General features: G+C 41.5%; 1 protein-coding gene across 1 annotated transcript in view; it reads right to left on the bottom strand.

Annotated features, from left to right (window-relative positions):
- The window catches only part of LOC124134279 (nucleolar protein dao-5-like), a 37410-nt gene extending 23249 nt beyond the window's left edge, over positions 1-14161 (bottom strand). Inside the window, exons 1-6 of the mRNA XM_046499011.2 lie at positions 14091-14161; positions 12666-12741; positions 8064-10439; positions 6723-6900; positions 5041-5149; positions 1125-1203 (exon numbers count right to left, since the gene is read on the bottom strand). Coding sequence (XP_046354967.2) covers positions 1125-1203; positions 5041-5149; positions 6723-6900; positions 8064-10439; positions 12666-12741; positions 14091-14125 — 2853 coding nt within the window. The 5' untranslated portion in view covers positions 14126-14161. The remainder of the gene's footprint in view (positions 1-1124; positions 1204-5040; positions 5150-6722; positions 6901-8063; positions 10440-12665; positions 12742-14090) is intronic.
- Positions 14162-17224: the final 3063 nt, after the last annotated feature.

The following is a 17224-nucleotide window of genomic DNA, read 5'->3' as shown; positions in this document are numbered from 1 at the left end:
TGTTAGACCCGTTTTATCACAATAAAGATCTTGATTATTAATCAGATTGTCTTGACTGGGCGCCGCCATTTGGCTTGAAACAAATGCAAGTGATACGAGAGGTGGAATCTGATTGGTCCATAGGAGAGGCTTAGAAGGGACATAACTCGTAATAACCACTGATGGGGCGACAATCTAGCCCAGGAATTTCAGCCTAGTTCGGCAAGGGTGGAAACTGGACTTATAAAGTCAGTTAACTCCCTTGTCTCGGGAAATTGAACACTTGTATTTCTGGTACAAAAAGTTCTTAAGGTTTTAGTCTGGATGTACTATGGATACAAAATAATTAACCCTAACCCAATTACTTTTGAGTTTCTTGTGTACCACCGTCAACAGGTTTGTATAGGGATACACTACATTCATCCATTACTCATGAATACACAGTGAAGAAAGTGAGGAGTAATAGTGATGTTTCTCTATTTCAAGTCAGGCAGTGATGTTTCTCTAATTCAAGTCAGGCATGGACGTTTCTCTATTTCAAGACAGGCAGTGATGTTTCTCTAATTCAAGTCAGGCAGTGACGTTTCTCTATTTCAAGTGAGGCAGCGACATTTCTCTGTTTCAGGTCAGGCAGCGACGTTTCTCTGTTTCAGGTCAGGCAGCGACGTTTCTCTATTTCAGGTCAGGCAGTGACGTTTCTCTATTTCATGTCAGGCAGTGACGTTTCTCTATTTCAGGTCAGGCAGTGACGTTTCTCTATTTCATGTCAGGCAGTGACGTTTCTCTATTTCAGGTCAGGCAGCGACGTTTCTCTATTTCAGGTCAGGCAGTGACGTTTCTCTATTTCAGGTCAGGCAGTGACGTTTCTCTATTTCAAGCCAGGTAGTGATGTTTCTCTATTTCAAGTCAGATAGTGCACATAGCGCATGAGAAATATTGCCAGTTGAGTGATGTGAGGTGAGCACTCATTGCCCTGAGTACTCGCTAACTTCCTGTCACTGGAACCAGCCCATGGCTTGATTCTTTGTTTAAACACTGCAAGTACACTGCACTGTGACAGTAAGGATTCACATTCACAAGTGTATACAAACCCAGGAAGTATCAGTCAGGTGCGCTACGAACTGAACGATGAGGCAGCTACTTACAGACTTGTGTACTTCTTTCTGGACATAAGCACACACTTTCTGTGTGGCCTTCTCACACGTCCGGGAGTCAGCATCAGATCTGGGGGAAAATGACATGACTAAATACTACTTACACAAGTAAAAGAAATAAGCTTAGAGATGAAACAAGCATAGAAAGCGTCAGGTAGAAAGGTGTGTCCTACTGTCTAGGGTAGATAGGTGTGTCCTACTGTCTAGGGTAGATAGGTGTGTCCTACTGTCTAGGGTAGATAGGTGTGTCCTACGGTCTGGGGTAGATAGGTGTATCCTATTGTCTAGGATAGAAAGGTGTGTCCTACTGTCTAGTGTAGAAAGGTGTGTCCTACTGTCTAGAGTAGATAGGTGTGACCTACTGTCTGGGGTAGATAGGTGTGTCCTACTGTCAAGGGTAGATAGGTGTGTCCTACTGTCTGGGGTAGAAAGGTGTGTCCTACTGTCTAGGGTAGAAAGGTGTGTCCTACTGTCAAGGGTAGATAGGTGTGTCCTACTGTCTAGGGTAGAAAGGTGTGTCCTACTGTCTAGGGTAGAAAGGTGTGTCCTACTGTCAAGGGTAGAAAGGTGTGTCCTCCTGTCAAGGGTACAAAGGTGTGTCCTACTGTCTAGGATAGAAAGGTGTGTCCTACTGTCTAGGGTAGAAAGGTGTATCCTACTGTCAAGGGTAGAAAGGTGTGTCCTACTGTCTAGGGTAGATAGGTGTGTCCTACTGTCAAGGGTAGATAGGTGTGTCCTACTGTCTAGGGTAGAAAGGTGTGTCCTACTGTCTAGGGTAGAAAGGTGTGTCCTGTCTAGGGTAGAAAGGTGTGTCCTACTGTCTAGGGTAGAAAGGTGTATCCTATTGTCTAGGGTAGATAGGTGTGTCCTACTGTCTAGAGTAGATAGGTGTGTCCTACTGTCAAGGGTAGATAGGTGTGTCCTACTGTCTAGGGTAGAAAGGTGTGTCCTACTGTCTAGGGTAGAAAAGTGTGTCCTACTGTCAAGGGTAGATAGGTGTGTCCTACTGTCAAGGGTAGATAGGCGTGTCCTACTGTCAAGGGTAGAAAGGTGTGTCCTACTGTCTAGGGTAGAAAGGTGTGTCCTACTGTCAAGGGTAGATAGGTGTGTCCTACTGTCAAGGGTAGAAAGGTGTGTCCTCCTGTCAAGGGTACAAAGGTGTGTCCTACTGTCTAGGATAGAAAGGTGTGTCCTACTGTCTAGGGTAGAAAGGTGTGTCCTACTGTCTAGGGTAGAAAGGTGTGTCCTACTGTCTAGGGTAGAAAGGTGTGTCCTACTGTCTAGGGTAGAAAGGTGTGTCCACCTGTCAAGGGTACAAAGGTGTGTCCTACTGTCTAGGATAGAAAGGTGTGTCCTACTGTCTAGGGTAGAAAGGTGTGTCCACCTGTCAAGGGTAGATAGTGTGTCCTACTGTCTAGGGTAGATAGGTGTGTCCTACTGTCTAGGGTAGATAGGTGTGTCCTACTGTCAAGGGTAGAAAGGTGTGTCCTATTGTCTAGGGTAGAAAGGTGTGTCCTACTGTCAAGGGTAGATAGGTGTGTCCTACTGTCTAGGGTAGATAGGTGTGTCCTACTGTCTAGGGTAGAAAGGTGTATCCTATTGTCTAGGGTAGATAGGCGTGTCCTACTGTCTAGGGTAGAAAGGTGTGTCCTACTGTCAAGGGTAGAAAGGTGTGTCCTACTGTCAAGGGTAGGTAGGTGTGTCCTACTGTCAAGGGTAGAAAGGTGTGTCCTGTCTAGAGTAGATAGGTGTGTACTACTGTCTAGGGTAGAAAGGTGTATCCTACTGTCTAGGGTAGATAGGTGTGTCCTACTGTCAAGGGTAGAAAGGTGTATCCTATTGTCTAGGGTAGAAAGGTGTGTCCTACTGTCAAGGGTAGATAGGTGTGTCCTACTGTCTAGGGTAGAAAGGTGTGTCCTACTGTCAACGGTAGAAAGGTGTGTCCTACTGTCAAGGGTAGATAGGCGTGTCCTACTGTCAACGGTAGAAAGGTGTGTCCTACTGTCTAGGGTAGAAAGGTGTATCCTACTGTCAAGGGTAGAAAGGTGTGTCCTACTGTCTAGGGTAGAAAGGTGTGTCCTACTGTCTAGGGTAGAAAGGTGTATCCTACTGTCAAGGGTAGATAGGTGTGTACTACTGTCTAGGGTAGAAAGGTGTGTCCTACTGTCTAGGGTAGAAAGGTGTATCCTACTGTCAAGGGTAGAAAGGTGTGTCCTACTGTCTAGGGTAGATAGGTGTGTCCTACTGTCTAGGGTAGATAGGTGTGTCCTACTGTCAAGGGTAGATAGGTATGTCCTACTGTCTAGGGTAGATAGTGTGTCCTACTGTCTAGGGTAGATAGGTGTATCCTACTGTCAAGGGTAGAAAGGTGTGTCCTACTGTCTAGGGTAGATAGTGTGTCCTACTGTCTAGGGTAGATAGGTGTATCCTACTGTCAAGGGTAGAAAGGTGTGTCCTACTGTCTAGGGTAGATAGGTGTATCCTATTGTCTAGGGTAGAAAGGTGTGTCCTACTGTCAAGGGTAGATAGTGTGTCCTACTGTCTGGGGTAGAAAGGTGTTTCCTACTGTCTGGGGTAGAAAGGTGACAACAGGTAACAGGGGGGACTGAGCCACAAAATGAGGACACTTGACATCGGAGCAAGAAAGGATGTGAGCAAAGGACATGCTTACAATGAAGAATGTAAAAGCCCAATCGAATTAATCATGTCTGATGTGGCAAAGGTATTAATTGTAACACAAAGTTGCAATTGTATTACAATGTCTCTATTCAAATTCAGTACAAGTTAATAGTATTGCGTTTTGACAATGATTAGTTGACAGGAATGTAGTACTATCTAATGTAAGCAGTGGTGTGGAAGTTACTATATTCAGATACTTTTTGGAGTCAAGTGTAATCTGGAATCTAATTACATCAAGACCAGGGATGTGAGAAGATAATTATTCAAACCCTGGATATCCAGCTTTATGATGACGGTCGGTAAATAATCGAGTCTGGACCTGACAATCCAGTTATTGACATCATGAGCATCGATCCACGCAATTGGGATAAATGACATGCATCAACCAAGTCAGCGAGCCTGACCACACGATCCCGTACTGCTATTGTAATTCTACTGCCATTGAATATTGTACTGCCACTCTATTGTGTATTGCCACTGTAATAACTTTGCAGAAATTTGTATTGATATGTAAACCTAGTTCATTTTATAATAAAATTGTTAATTGTATACTATTTCTTTGTTGTTTGTGGGTTTCACACTGAATTCGGTTACGTACAGATTTTTTGGTTAACTTATTGTTTCATTTTTTATGGAAGTCGACACGTAACAAAGAAGATGTCATCCAAGATGAGGGCAATTGTTGTTTGAGCTATGTATTGACCTTGAGACTAATATGTCAGCAAGACAGTATGGCCAGAGACACAGGTTACAGAATCGATAACTGGTTAGAAATCAGTGATGGGTATTGGAGGCTTAAAGTGTATGACAATATTTTGCGACATACAAGGCTGTATCGTGATACGTATATTGATATATTGTATAATTCTAAATTTTGAATTCAGCAGCAATCTGATACATTAAGGTATGAATTGAAGTTCATAAAGGGAACAAAACAAGATGCTGGTGTTTACTCAGTCAACAGATACACAGCCATCTTGGGGCTCTGGATGCATGCTCCGGGTCAGCGAAGGCATTTGGCAAGTGTGTAACATTAAACACAGGATAAAAATCGCTATTTGAAAAAACTCAATAAATCGAGCATGAAAAAATGATATTGTGATACGCATCGTAGAAAGAATGAACCTCAATTTACCGATAGATACCACACACCCTGTTAAGAAATGGCGGGAATATTCCTTCCTACTGAGTGAGGACACCAGGACATCTACCTGAGTGCAGTACTCACGTCATCTCCCGCTCCACTGTGTGCAGACACTCCAGGACTATGTCCAGGTCCATGATGTCCGTCCCTCGCCGCGGCTGGTCACACGTGCTCCACACAGACACCGAGCGCCCTGTCACACAAACATCAGGAAGTCTGGGATGTGCAATAAGAAGTTGCTAGAAGACACTTAACACAGATCCATTCCAAAAATTGAGCTAACTGGGAATATTAGGAATAATTGGCATCTAAAATTAGTCGTTTTTAACAAAATTAAGTGATGGTGGTGGTGAAACAGTGTTTAATTGAGTAAGTATGGTGAGAAATAGGTTCACACATTGTACCCATGTCGGGAATCGAACCCGGGTCTTCGGCATGACGAGCAAACACTTTAACCAATAGGCTACCTGACCGTCCCAAAACAGTGTTTAACGTCGTGTTTAAGATTATTGCACTGCTATAGCGACAGGCATGCATGTGAATGTGAATGAAGCCAGAAATATATGATACTGCCAGCCCACAGAGTTACCCTGCCATAGTTTCAACATGGATACCCCAATCAGACAGTTTACTGCCTGACCAGTTCTTGTTTTATCCCCTTAATGCCAAGTGCCAGGCAGGCAAACAACAAGTACAATCTTTTAATGTCTTAAGTATGACTCAGCTGGGGAATAAGTACATAAGTAATGATTATTATCACGTCTGACCACATGGTTTTAATGAAAATAAAACCTCATTTGAATCATGATTTATTAACACAACTCCCGAAGATAGCGATCAAGGCGCGAAACGTGCTCAGTTACGCAGCAGTGAGAAAGTATAATTATACAAGTATATACCGCAAATAAGCAGATATATAAAGCAGGGAAAGGATAATCTTCCCGAGGCAAGGGAATTACTGACTGTAAAAGTCCAGTTTCTACCCTTGCCGAACTAGACTGGAACTTCAGGGCTCGATCATAGCGCCACCAGTGGCGATTACAAGTTATGTCCCTTCTATGTCCCTCCTATACAAAATTTATATTGTGATAAAATGGGTCTTCAAACTAGGTGAGCACCTTCCTTAGAACATGAACAGATTTGGGAAATATCTCTTGATGCCGAGTTGGCGGTACACATGCTTTGAAAATTCTACAATCAACCGAATCTGCACTAAAATACAATTCCAGCCTAGTTTGACAAGGGTGGAAACTGGACTTATATAGTTGATTAACTCACTAGCCTCAGGAGGATAGGAATAAATGAAGGTAACACTCCCTGAAAAAGTCCAAAACTGATGTAAGGTTAGTAAAAATGTCCAAGTTATCACGTCTGATATCAAGACAGACAGAAGAATATGAATCAGGGCACAGGCTATAGTCTGTTTCAACTGTCTCTCTCCAGTACTGTCTGTTTGTGAAAGGTAGGGAAGCTAAAGCACTATGTAGCGTCAGGTAAGGTAAAACATGTTCTGTTTGTTGTTTCATGCCACACAGTCAGCAATAATCCTGTAAGCCTGTAAACAAATAACAACCAAGCCAGACAAACCACTGGACGAGGCACGTAACGCACTGTCGCATTACGATGATGACTGTATCATGTATATCCCCCCGCATCACATTCTGGGGGATAAAAAGATGGCCATGTTATGCAATTTATGGGTTATTAAATATGGCTGCCATATAGTCAGATAAGAATTCTTAACGACAAAATAGCTCCCTTCTGACCTCTTGGCCTTTCCTCCTTGTCATCATTGTCCACTTTCCGTCTCCTTGCAGCCTTCTTCCTTCTTGCAGAGGTAGACTTGTGAGACACTTGAGAAGTTGATGGTTTTCTTTGCCTTACAGACTGAGCTTTTGTTTGAAGTTTCTTCTTGGCAGGGGATGGAGAGGTGGGTACAAGGCCCTGGGAGGGAAGAGGTCATTACAGTTTAAAGTTTGTAATATTTCGGCCGTATCAGGGCTGCCTGTAAATGTTCAAGTCTGGGCCAGGCAAACCAGTGACTGAGAATATGGACATTAACTACAATTCCAACATGAATTCAAAATCCTTTTGTTGTCCAAAAATAAATCTAGCCTAAGAAATGTATGTACATTTATCTTTCATGGATACAGGAAAAGGCAATCCATATTGAACAATGCAGCATCCTGATACCTTTCTATTTATTTGTATGTACCAAACTGTATATATTTTCTTGTATTTGTTATTCAGATGGACCTGTGGCCTACATACATTCATCATCCCGAGGCAAGGGAGTTAACTGACTATAAAAGTCCAGTTTCAAAAGGCTGGAATTTCTGGGCTCAATCGTAGCACCACCAGTGGCGATTACAAGTTATGTCCCTTCTATGTCCCTCCTATTGACCAATCAGATTCCACCTCTCATATCACTTGCATTTGCTTCAAACAAAATAGCTCCCAGGTTAGACGATCTGATCGATATACAAAATCTATATTGTGATAAAATGGGTCTTACTTCGCGAAGTTCATAAAATTAGGTGGGCACCTTCCTTAGAAACATGAAAAGATTTGGGAAATATCTTTTGACGCCGAGTTGGCGGTACACATGCTTTGAAAATTCTACAATCGACTGAATCTGCACAGAAGTTTACGAAAAGGATGTCCATTTCGTTACAGGATTTGAATTGGACTGCATAGACTTGTTACTCCAGCCAAAACATAGCTCCATAATTCCAGCCTAGTTCGGCAAGGGAGGAAACTGGACTTTGATAGTCACTTAACTCCCTCGTCTCCTGAAGATGACATACATTCAAAATAAACACATTCAAGTTGCCTTATGCATTCTGTAAAAGTGTTAACATTTACAGATTTTGAAGTGCTGCGGATTTAACAGGCTACCAAGATTCCTGAATTATGAATATAATCAATCTAAACATGCTAAATTAATATTCTTCTGGGCTGCATGAATATCTAAAATAAATATTAACTGGACTAATCTTTCTGAAGCCTTTAACCAGGAAACAGACAATACTAGGAAAGCCAACAACACAGGACATTGGTAATATTACAAACAAATATAATAAGTATCCAAAGTTTGAATGTCTTACCGGCGTGTCTTCCTCCCTTGATCGTGTAGTCTGCACGAGTTTACGAGATGTTATTCCCTGTTTGGTCACTGCTGATATCTTCTTTCCTTTCCACAGACTCCCAGTCAACACTGCAGCATGTCTGGCACCTCGGGGCGTGACCTCGGCCTCCTCCATCTCCAGCTGCAGCGACGTGTTCACAGACGATGCATCAAAGTCACTATCATTAGTAACCTCACCACCTTCACCGCCTGAGCTGGCTATTGGAATACCTGGCAATGTCCTACTGACATCTATGTCTATGGACCTCAGCCTCTGTCCCTCTTCCTCCTCCTCTCCCTCCTGTCCAGCAGGAGACTGGGACTTTGATCTGTCATATCTTTCCCGGCTTGTAGGTTCCATATTATCTTCTTCCTCTACATCTTCCGGTAGATCAGCAGATGGAGACAGAGATTTGGATCGGCTATACTTTTCGCCGCGTTTAGACTTCAAGTTGACTTCTTCCTCCAATTCCTCAGGCAGATCAGCAGATGGTGACAGAGATTTGGATCTCCTATACTTTTTCCTGCCTCTAGATTTCAATTTGTCCTCTTTCTTATCGGACTCAGCATCTTTAGACACTCGGGAGTGTGATCCTCTACTTGACACTGCTTCTTCCAATGTGGGCATGCTTTCCATCAATCTTGCTGATCTTGCTTGGCTAAATTTCTTTTGTCTATATGATTCATCCACTTCCGACTCTTGACTAATTTCAGAACTTGAATCTTTTTGTGCTTTGAGCTTCTTAGGTGACGGTTTTCGATGCAATGTATTTCCGTGTGGTTTCACTCTGCCCGATCCCGAATCTGATGTTGATGACTCTATGTCTGGTGATAGAGTATGGGCTCTTGCACTTCTCCTGGGCTTATGTTGATCCGATTCTGTTGTTTCTGGTTGTGCTGCAGATTCAGATTTGGGGCTTTTCTTCCTTTGTTTGGCTGATTTAGGTTTGGAGACATCAAGTGCAGGTCTTTTCTTGGCCACTGGGGATGCAGCTCTGGACATATCGGACTCCAGCGAACTGCTATCCCTTTCTGTCCGTGCTGGATTCTTCCTATTTCTCACAGATGCTGATTTTATCAGTGGACTTAGTTTACTTACTTTCACTACCTGCTCCTTTTCAACATCTTTGCGTAGAGTTGTCGGATCATCCAGGGGCTGGAAACTTGCTTCAGAATCCATTGTATCTTCGGAACCAGGAACATCATCTTCTGCATACACAGGTAACACTGTTTTCAGTTTTCCCTTAGGCTTGGGTGCACTTGTTTTCTCTGTTGCTTTTGACTGCAGTTGGCTTTTCTCCCTCGGTATTTTGTCCACATGTGTACTTGACGTTATCCTGTCTTCATCTTCAGATGCTGATGCATTATCATCTTTATCCCGGGCAGTCTGTTTAGATGTCTTGGACTTTTCTTGAAAGGCTGAATCTCTATCTGTCTTGGTCTCTCTACTTCCTTTTCCATTGCTTGAAGACAAGTATTTTTCAACTTCAACTCTGTCAAGCCGAATTGAGAATTCCTTTGTTGGTGAACTTTGGATTTGGGTTCTCTTCCCATTTTTTGTAGATGACTCTGTAGGTCTGTTTTCCGGTAATATCTCTGATGACAGAGATTCAGATTTGTCTTGCTCGTTACAGTTGACATCGGAGCTTGCTGGATCAGCAGTTTCCTCCTCAGAGGATGAGGCAGTAATGTCTGGCATCTGTTCAGAGACTGCAACATCACAGTGCACATCACTGACAGCAAGAGGACTTGTTGGTTCTACCACCTGTTCCAATACTTCTTCCGACCCTTGCTCTTCAGTTTTTCCAACATCTGTCCAATTCTTCACAGTCCACCGATCATCTTGATTTAATCTGTCATCTGTCTCCACATCCATCAACCCTGGTTCAATACAGGTTTCAGGACTTGTAGCTTCTTCAGGACATTCCTGGCTAGATTCTTCTCCAGTCTCCTCAATTGTCTGGGGCTCCAAAATGGGGGCATCTTGGATGCAAGGCATTTCAGTTTCATCATCATAAACCAGGAGCTCCTCGGTACAGACTACCACAGGTGCTTCTTCTTCTGGTTCTGTCTCCTCTGTGGGCACATCATGGTTCTGCTCTTCTTGGGTGGTTCCGGGTTGTGTCTCCTGGATCAGGGGTGGTTCTGCCTCTTCGACAGTTGCCCCAGGTTCTGCTATGCTGACTTCCTGTAGTCCTTCCTGGCTTGGTGTTGTCTCTGAGGACGGACAAGGACGGATGGGGGCATCAGCTGGTTCGGAACCTGCTGTAAACTCAAGCTCCCCACCATCTGGACTGGAGGATTCATGGAGTTCAGGCTGTATTGTATCATCTGCATCAGCTGTGCTAGGGTTTGACTGTAAAAGAAGGATAGACAATGAAGATAGGAACCATTCACCAGTCTTGTCATATTGACAGCTAATAAATGCCCCTATGATAACACTAAAATCTACAGAAAATTATGCTAATAGACAAGTTCGGGCTAGTGGATGCAAAAGGTTTGGGCACAGACTGGTATTTAAAGCACTACTGACCTAGTTCGAGATGCATGCACTGCTAAATATAACCATTCACCTGACTGCGATTCCTTATCCAGATTGTAACCATGTGATCAAAACTCTGTGATGATGTTTATTGTCAGTAAAAGGGATATTTCTTGTAAACCATAGTTTGCAATTTTTGTCATTAATGTAAGTAATATTCTTTATAACCAATGGCTTGTTTTCACTTTTAAAGTATTACCATGCTTGCAGCTATTTTCATTAATTAATAATCGTGAAATATTTCGTGAATATATTTCAAGTGGCGGGGACTATAGATTCAAGACCCTAGGCCCACCTTTACGTCTAAACACTAATGAATAGCAATGTCCAGGGATGTGAGCAGGTTTTCCCGAAAAAAGAGGAAAAGTCTAGGGGGGTCTGGGGGCATGCCCCCCCAGAAATTTTTTAAACATTTGATTGCATTTTAAGCAATTTCGTGCAGTTTGGACAACATTCACATCAAGAAATGTATTAAGTCATGGGCAAAAGTCAAATAAACAAGATGGCAGATGCAGTAAAATTTCGAAGTTAAATCAGTACTTTTAAAAAATCGGGCATAGCTTTCGCACACCTGGCTACCCGCCAGGTCTGGGAGCAATACTGCCATAAACTTCAACCCCCATCCCCCAGACACATGGACAACTGTCACAAGCGTGCAATGTCTGACCCCTTTCCCCATGTTGAAGCATATTGAAAAAACTTACCTTGTACTTACCTTTTGATGAAAAAAACCAAAACTCAATTGCAAACATAAGACATTAATACAACATATATCCCCATGTTATTGGGTTTTGGACGCTGAAGAAACATTCATAGTTTTCTCGCTAATCACATCAACAACTGTAAAACATCTCATTCACTTACAGGCTAAAACTAGTAAAAGACAACTTTATCTGAAACACAAGCCATCAGCTGACTCTGAGTATTTACAATTTCTGTGTGACGCCACACCCCACGTTATAGTGCAAGTATTCGTGATGGAAAACGTATGATGTCCGAAAACCTATGCTGGTGAAAGCTCTGATCGAAAACAGGTCAATCCGCGACGGTTGTCCGATTTTCGATCATATTTTTCGGAGTGTTTTTTTTAAAATTTTTGATTAAATTTTTACGCGGAAGATGATTTTTTTCCGAGGACTACTATTTTAAAAAACGCGATTTTCCGCGTTTCCGCGGAGATTTCACATCCCTGAATGTCTTATGGAGCAAGCAGGCATTGCATCAATGTATCAGGAGCTTATCAGAAGGATTGAGTGAGTTGGGTTTAACGCCGCTTATAACAGTATTTCAGTTACATCATGGCATGTCAGCCCGAATTGAGGCAGGCCTCAGATAAGAAAATTACAATTGTATGGATAACAACTTCTGGTTTATTGCATATAACCAAGTTTTCTCAGACATTTACCACTGGGTATGATATATGGTGCTGACAAACCTAATTAGCGAACCTGGGATTCGAACCCACAATCATAGGTTCCTGGCATGCCAAAAGGATGCAACTCTGCACAGCTAATTGCACTGCCTCAGATGACTGCCCCTAGGTATTTAACCTCAAAGCAAAGCAAAGTGCTATTTTCTTGCACTAAAAATAGACAACTTGACACCCTGATGATCAGAGACAAACTGACTTTGTTTGAAATTTTTACTTTATTGATTATCACAGATTTTTTTTTCAACAGCAAAGATTTATTAGGTATCTTATTTACTGGTCCACAGGGACTGACAGTCACATAAATTACCGGTCCACGCCTAATTTTACGAGTAAAATACTGGTTGTTACCGGGAAATGGGAACACTGAATGTGTGACAGTTTATTTTTCAAGAAATTTGATCCTGAGAAGGTATCAATCTACAAAAAACAGAAGAACTTTTTTATCAACTAAGATGTAAGAGGTGTGCATAAAAAGAATTCTGTCGGGCAAGGGGCTTACAAGAATCTTTAGCCCGACCAAAATGTTGCTTGCTACAGGCTAGCAGTTATTTTGCACACTTGACACATAGAATATACACGATATTATCGGAATCTACTGACGCTGTTACCTCATCAACATCTCCCAGATTTGGTGTCAACCACGTCTTGACTATCTGAAAAGGTCTTTTAACAGTTTCTCTTTTGCTGAAACAAACATGATAACAATGAAGTCATTATAATTGCACATAGGGTGTAACAACTGATCAAACTCTCACTGCAATGCAGTTCTCCATCCTGTCCCTATGGCAACATACTTTTGACAAGATTAAATATCATTCTACCATGAATTTTGAACATTGAAACAGCTGATTTGATGGCAGCCTTATCACGGAAGCTAATATTCATAGAAAATCCAAAACAACTTCTTTCTCAATCATTGTCAGTAGACAATGCAAAACGTGTGGAAATCTGGGATGAGAACACATGATCAGCATGGCCAACCTTTAGAATTCAGGACCACAAAAGTTTACAAACACGTCACAACACACTATGATGTAACGTGTGAAAATTGTTGCTAATACACCAGTGAAACAATGCTCTGTGATTTTATAGCAAGCGCTAGTTTATGAAAGCACTTTTATTTTTAATATATTTTATATTCCGTTTCAACTTAATTCATGGGGATTATAAATGGGATCTAATATACATATATTATTTTTTGTACTCATAAGTGTCTGTAGACAAAAGTCATGAGACACCATGCCTACCCGTAACGTTTCAAGTGTCCATCACCCATTCGACCCTTTCCGTTCAGTTCTGCAACATCTTAGGCATGACTACGTAAGTTTGCACTAAGTTTAACAATGTGGACGTAGCTCAGTCGTTACCTGTCGGGCTAACAATCCAAAGGTCGTGAGTTTGTATCCAACGGATTCTCACAAAATTAACCGGGTTGCTTGCCATAGTGACATGTGACCTACGACAGAGATCATCCACACAAGAAGTTGTGGTGCTATATTCTAAAGGTGCTCCATGGATCCTTGTGTGGCTAAGAGATGCAAATGTAAATATTCTTTTGATAAGTGAGTCACTTGTCTTGCATCCAGTTATGTCCATTTACCATACGCCAACGTTAATGGATGTTGCCTATGATATGATGTCAGATATTATCTCAACGTTTGACAGAAGACAGTGTTGAAACGAATTAACATAGTGAAAGGGATCGTTCATAAAACATAATGATTATTCATAGCGGTCCGATAAGATAATTTTACCCGGAGTAGATGGGCACCTTAGTTAGAACAACAGAGGTTGTTACGATCGGCCATCACTAATTGCTGAAACCTTTACATCTCCGGGAGCTTCGTGTCATTGCGGGTAAATTTGTTTCTTTCATACAAATAATCACAATAATATCACGTACTCTGTCTCGACAACACCCCACAGCTAGGTATATCGGATGTCAGTGGGCGGTATGATAATTAAACTTTACACTGAACACACAAAACAATAATTGGTGTACAAAGTGTCTTTGTATCATGTAAATAGCTTACGCATATCGACGTGGAAACTGAAATCTGTCCGACATCGTTATCCACTTCCGGATTTTGAGTTCGCGCGGCGGTAGTCGAGGGGAGGTAACTCAAAACTCTCAAATGATCACTCGAAATGAAGGAAGACATGGATTCAAGGTTCGAATCTCAAAATATATTTTGATTAATAATACAGGGCAACAAATAAGTAGTGTTGACTAAAGACTCTTCGATGACACGAATGTTATTAGTTCAATCAGACTGAACATGTTTTCATTTCTTAACAGTTTTTTTTATTTAACATGGTAATGGTAACGCACATTCAGATTTGATGGGTAGGATAAAACGATACCGTATTCGACGTAATAAGCGCACAGGGCGATCTCAAAATTAGAAATAGGGGGCTCTTATTAGAATGTTATTTTGGTGGAAAAAACAGAGTTGAAAGATAAATTTCGTGATTTATGCTGACAGCCTGAAATGTTTATGTACGACAGATATATTTTTCCAGAATTAAATGCCCATAAAAAAGGGTGCGTAAAACACACGATATATATACGCGAAAAATAAGTCTTGTGTACATTGATCACTCGGAAGGGGTGCTGATTGGGATTGTTCAATATCCAATATCTTAGCAAATGTCGCCGTGGGCGCTTATTAGAGCGGGGCGCTTATTACGTCGAATACGGTACTTAGTGTTTTCTGAGATTGAAAACCCGAACCCGATGGTGAAGTGGTTTATCTAACCTATAAACAACTGTAAAACGAAAAAATTGAAACAGTAATGAACAGTTTTATCTTTCAAATACACTTTCCATAAACCTTATGACAAGGGCGTATAATATCTCTTGCTTGTGTATAAACATACTTAAGAAAGGAGATTTCTTATTTAAAAGCACTGTGATTCCGTCTAAAGATGCGAAGGTACGATCCAACGAAATATTAACAAAATGTCATTTGATTTTGCATCATTGTGTTCAAATGCACAAAAAATCTCCAGCGAGCGATATCACCAGAACTTTCACACACACACACACACACACGCACACACGCACGCACGCGCGCGCGCGTGTGCATGCACGTGTCAATATAATTACAATTATCTTGAACGTGACGTGACGCTTAACCCCATTTCACCCCACCTCAACTTGAGCAGTACACGTTTGCACATGAAATACTCAATAACAGCTGTAAATCTGAAACGCTTTTCATCAACATTGTAAAATAGTTGGAAAGATTATAACAAACATTTAAAAGAATTCTTATCGTTGTCTTACACATGTATAATGATATGTGTACATATGAAATACACTTATAATTATGAAAATATTTCTTAAAATATTCCTAACTGTAAATTAATACACTGAACACGCTGGTGTTAGTCGAGCACAGCGATCAAAGGGAGACAAACACCGTCACGGTGTCAGGCAGGGAACGTTGGTCAAGTTCCCGTGTAGCGCGATATGAGCACTTTTCTACAGTACGCTAAGCGTGAGGCAGGTTACCCTCATAGAGAAGTATGGTTCATGATAATATTACAACAATGTAACTAATACTTTGACAAGATTAATTATGAAAAAAAATATTAATAACTTTACCACTGTAGATATACAAAACATTTTTTTATGCCATTCCGTCCAGCCATTGTGTCACTGCCGTAATTGTTCTTTCAATTCTAGACGATGCAACACATGTTGCTAATAAATTGTGTGCCAACAAAAGTGTTTTTATGCCATTCCATTCAGTTAAAATGTTAAACATTTATCGTATATACCACTATGATTGTGTCAACTTAATACCTCTTGTTCCTTGAAAACAATCACAAATGTGTCAGGAAGTTGGCTGGTTTGTTGTTTAATGCCGCACTCAGCAATATTGCAGCTATATGACGGCGGTCTGTAAATAATCGAGTCTGGACCAGACAATCCAGTGATTAATATTATGAGCATCGATCCCCGCAATTGCATGGGATCGATGACATGCCTCAACCAAGTCAGCGAGCCAGACCACCCGATCCCGTTCGTCGCCTCTAACGACAAGCATAGTTGCCTTTTACGACAAGCATGGTTGCTGAAGACCTATTCTACCCCGGATCTTCACGGGTCTCAGGAAGTAATTGTTGTGAAAACATATTACGAGTTTTGTTTTCATGATATGTTTGTTTTCTACTTTTATATTTCATAAATATTTAAACTCAAAATGTCATGTTCTCATTCCTGATTCTGAAGGCACCACATGCCAATTATAATTTGTTTTACCTTCTGCGTTACATACGCGCGCTTTATGATAGTACAGGTTACTTGCTTTAATAGGTAGGTATGCCACAAAAATTCTTCGTGCCCTGTTGATCCTCTGAAAAAAAGTTATGTTGTTAATACAGATTTCTCAGTTCGCTATACACGTCACTAATTCGTGGTAGGTGGGCTTGTCTGGGATCAGATATCAGTTCGCTATATATACGTTAGTTCGCTGTAGAGAGTTCGTTATGTACGTACATTTTATATGAGTGAGTGAGTGAGTATGGTTTTACGCCGCTTTTAGCAATATTCCAGCAATATCACGGCGGGGGACACCAGAAATGGGCTTCACACATTGTACCCATGTCGGGAATCGAACCCGGGTCTTCGGCGTGACGAGCGAACGCTTTAACCACTAGGCTACCCGACCGCCCCTACATTTTATATGATAACATAAAGGGTAGAAATCGGGGATTTCGTTGTATCCGTTTGTTCACTCTATCCGCGTTCGTCTGTAGTTATAAAGAGGAAAATGCTCTTATTCTCAGTTGCTTAGTTTTACAATATTTAACTGAATGCACTGTTAAAACAGCTCAGAATTTATGAAATTAAGAGCTTTATTAAAACGTTCTAAGTTAGAACGAAATAGGGGGCACGGGTGGCCCAGTCGTCTAAGGCGCCGCGATTCTCTGTGCAGAGTTGTGTCCCTTGTGGGTTCAAATACCGGTTCGCCCCGATTATTTTTCTAGGTTTAGCAGCACCATACCCGTGCTCGTGGGTTTCATCGAAGTGGTAAACGTCTGAGACCGGCATCACTTCGGGCTTTCCTCCCACATTAAGCTGACACGGCGCGATATAACTGGAATACTGTTAAAAGCGGCGTTAAATCCAACTCACTCACTCACTATAACAAAATAA

The sequence above is a fragment of the Haliotis rufescens genome, unplaced genomic scaffold (genome assembly GCF_023055435.1).
Source record: "Haliotis rufescens isolate VD_foot unplaced genomic scaffold, xgHalRufe1.0.p SCAF_11, whole genome shotgun sequence".
NCBI lineage: Eukaryota > Metazoa > Mollusca > Gastropoda > Lepetellida > Haliotidae > Haliotis > Haliotis rufescens.
This window is presented reverse-complemented; position numbering and strand designations above follow the sequence as displayed.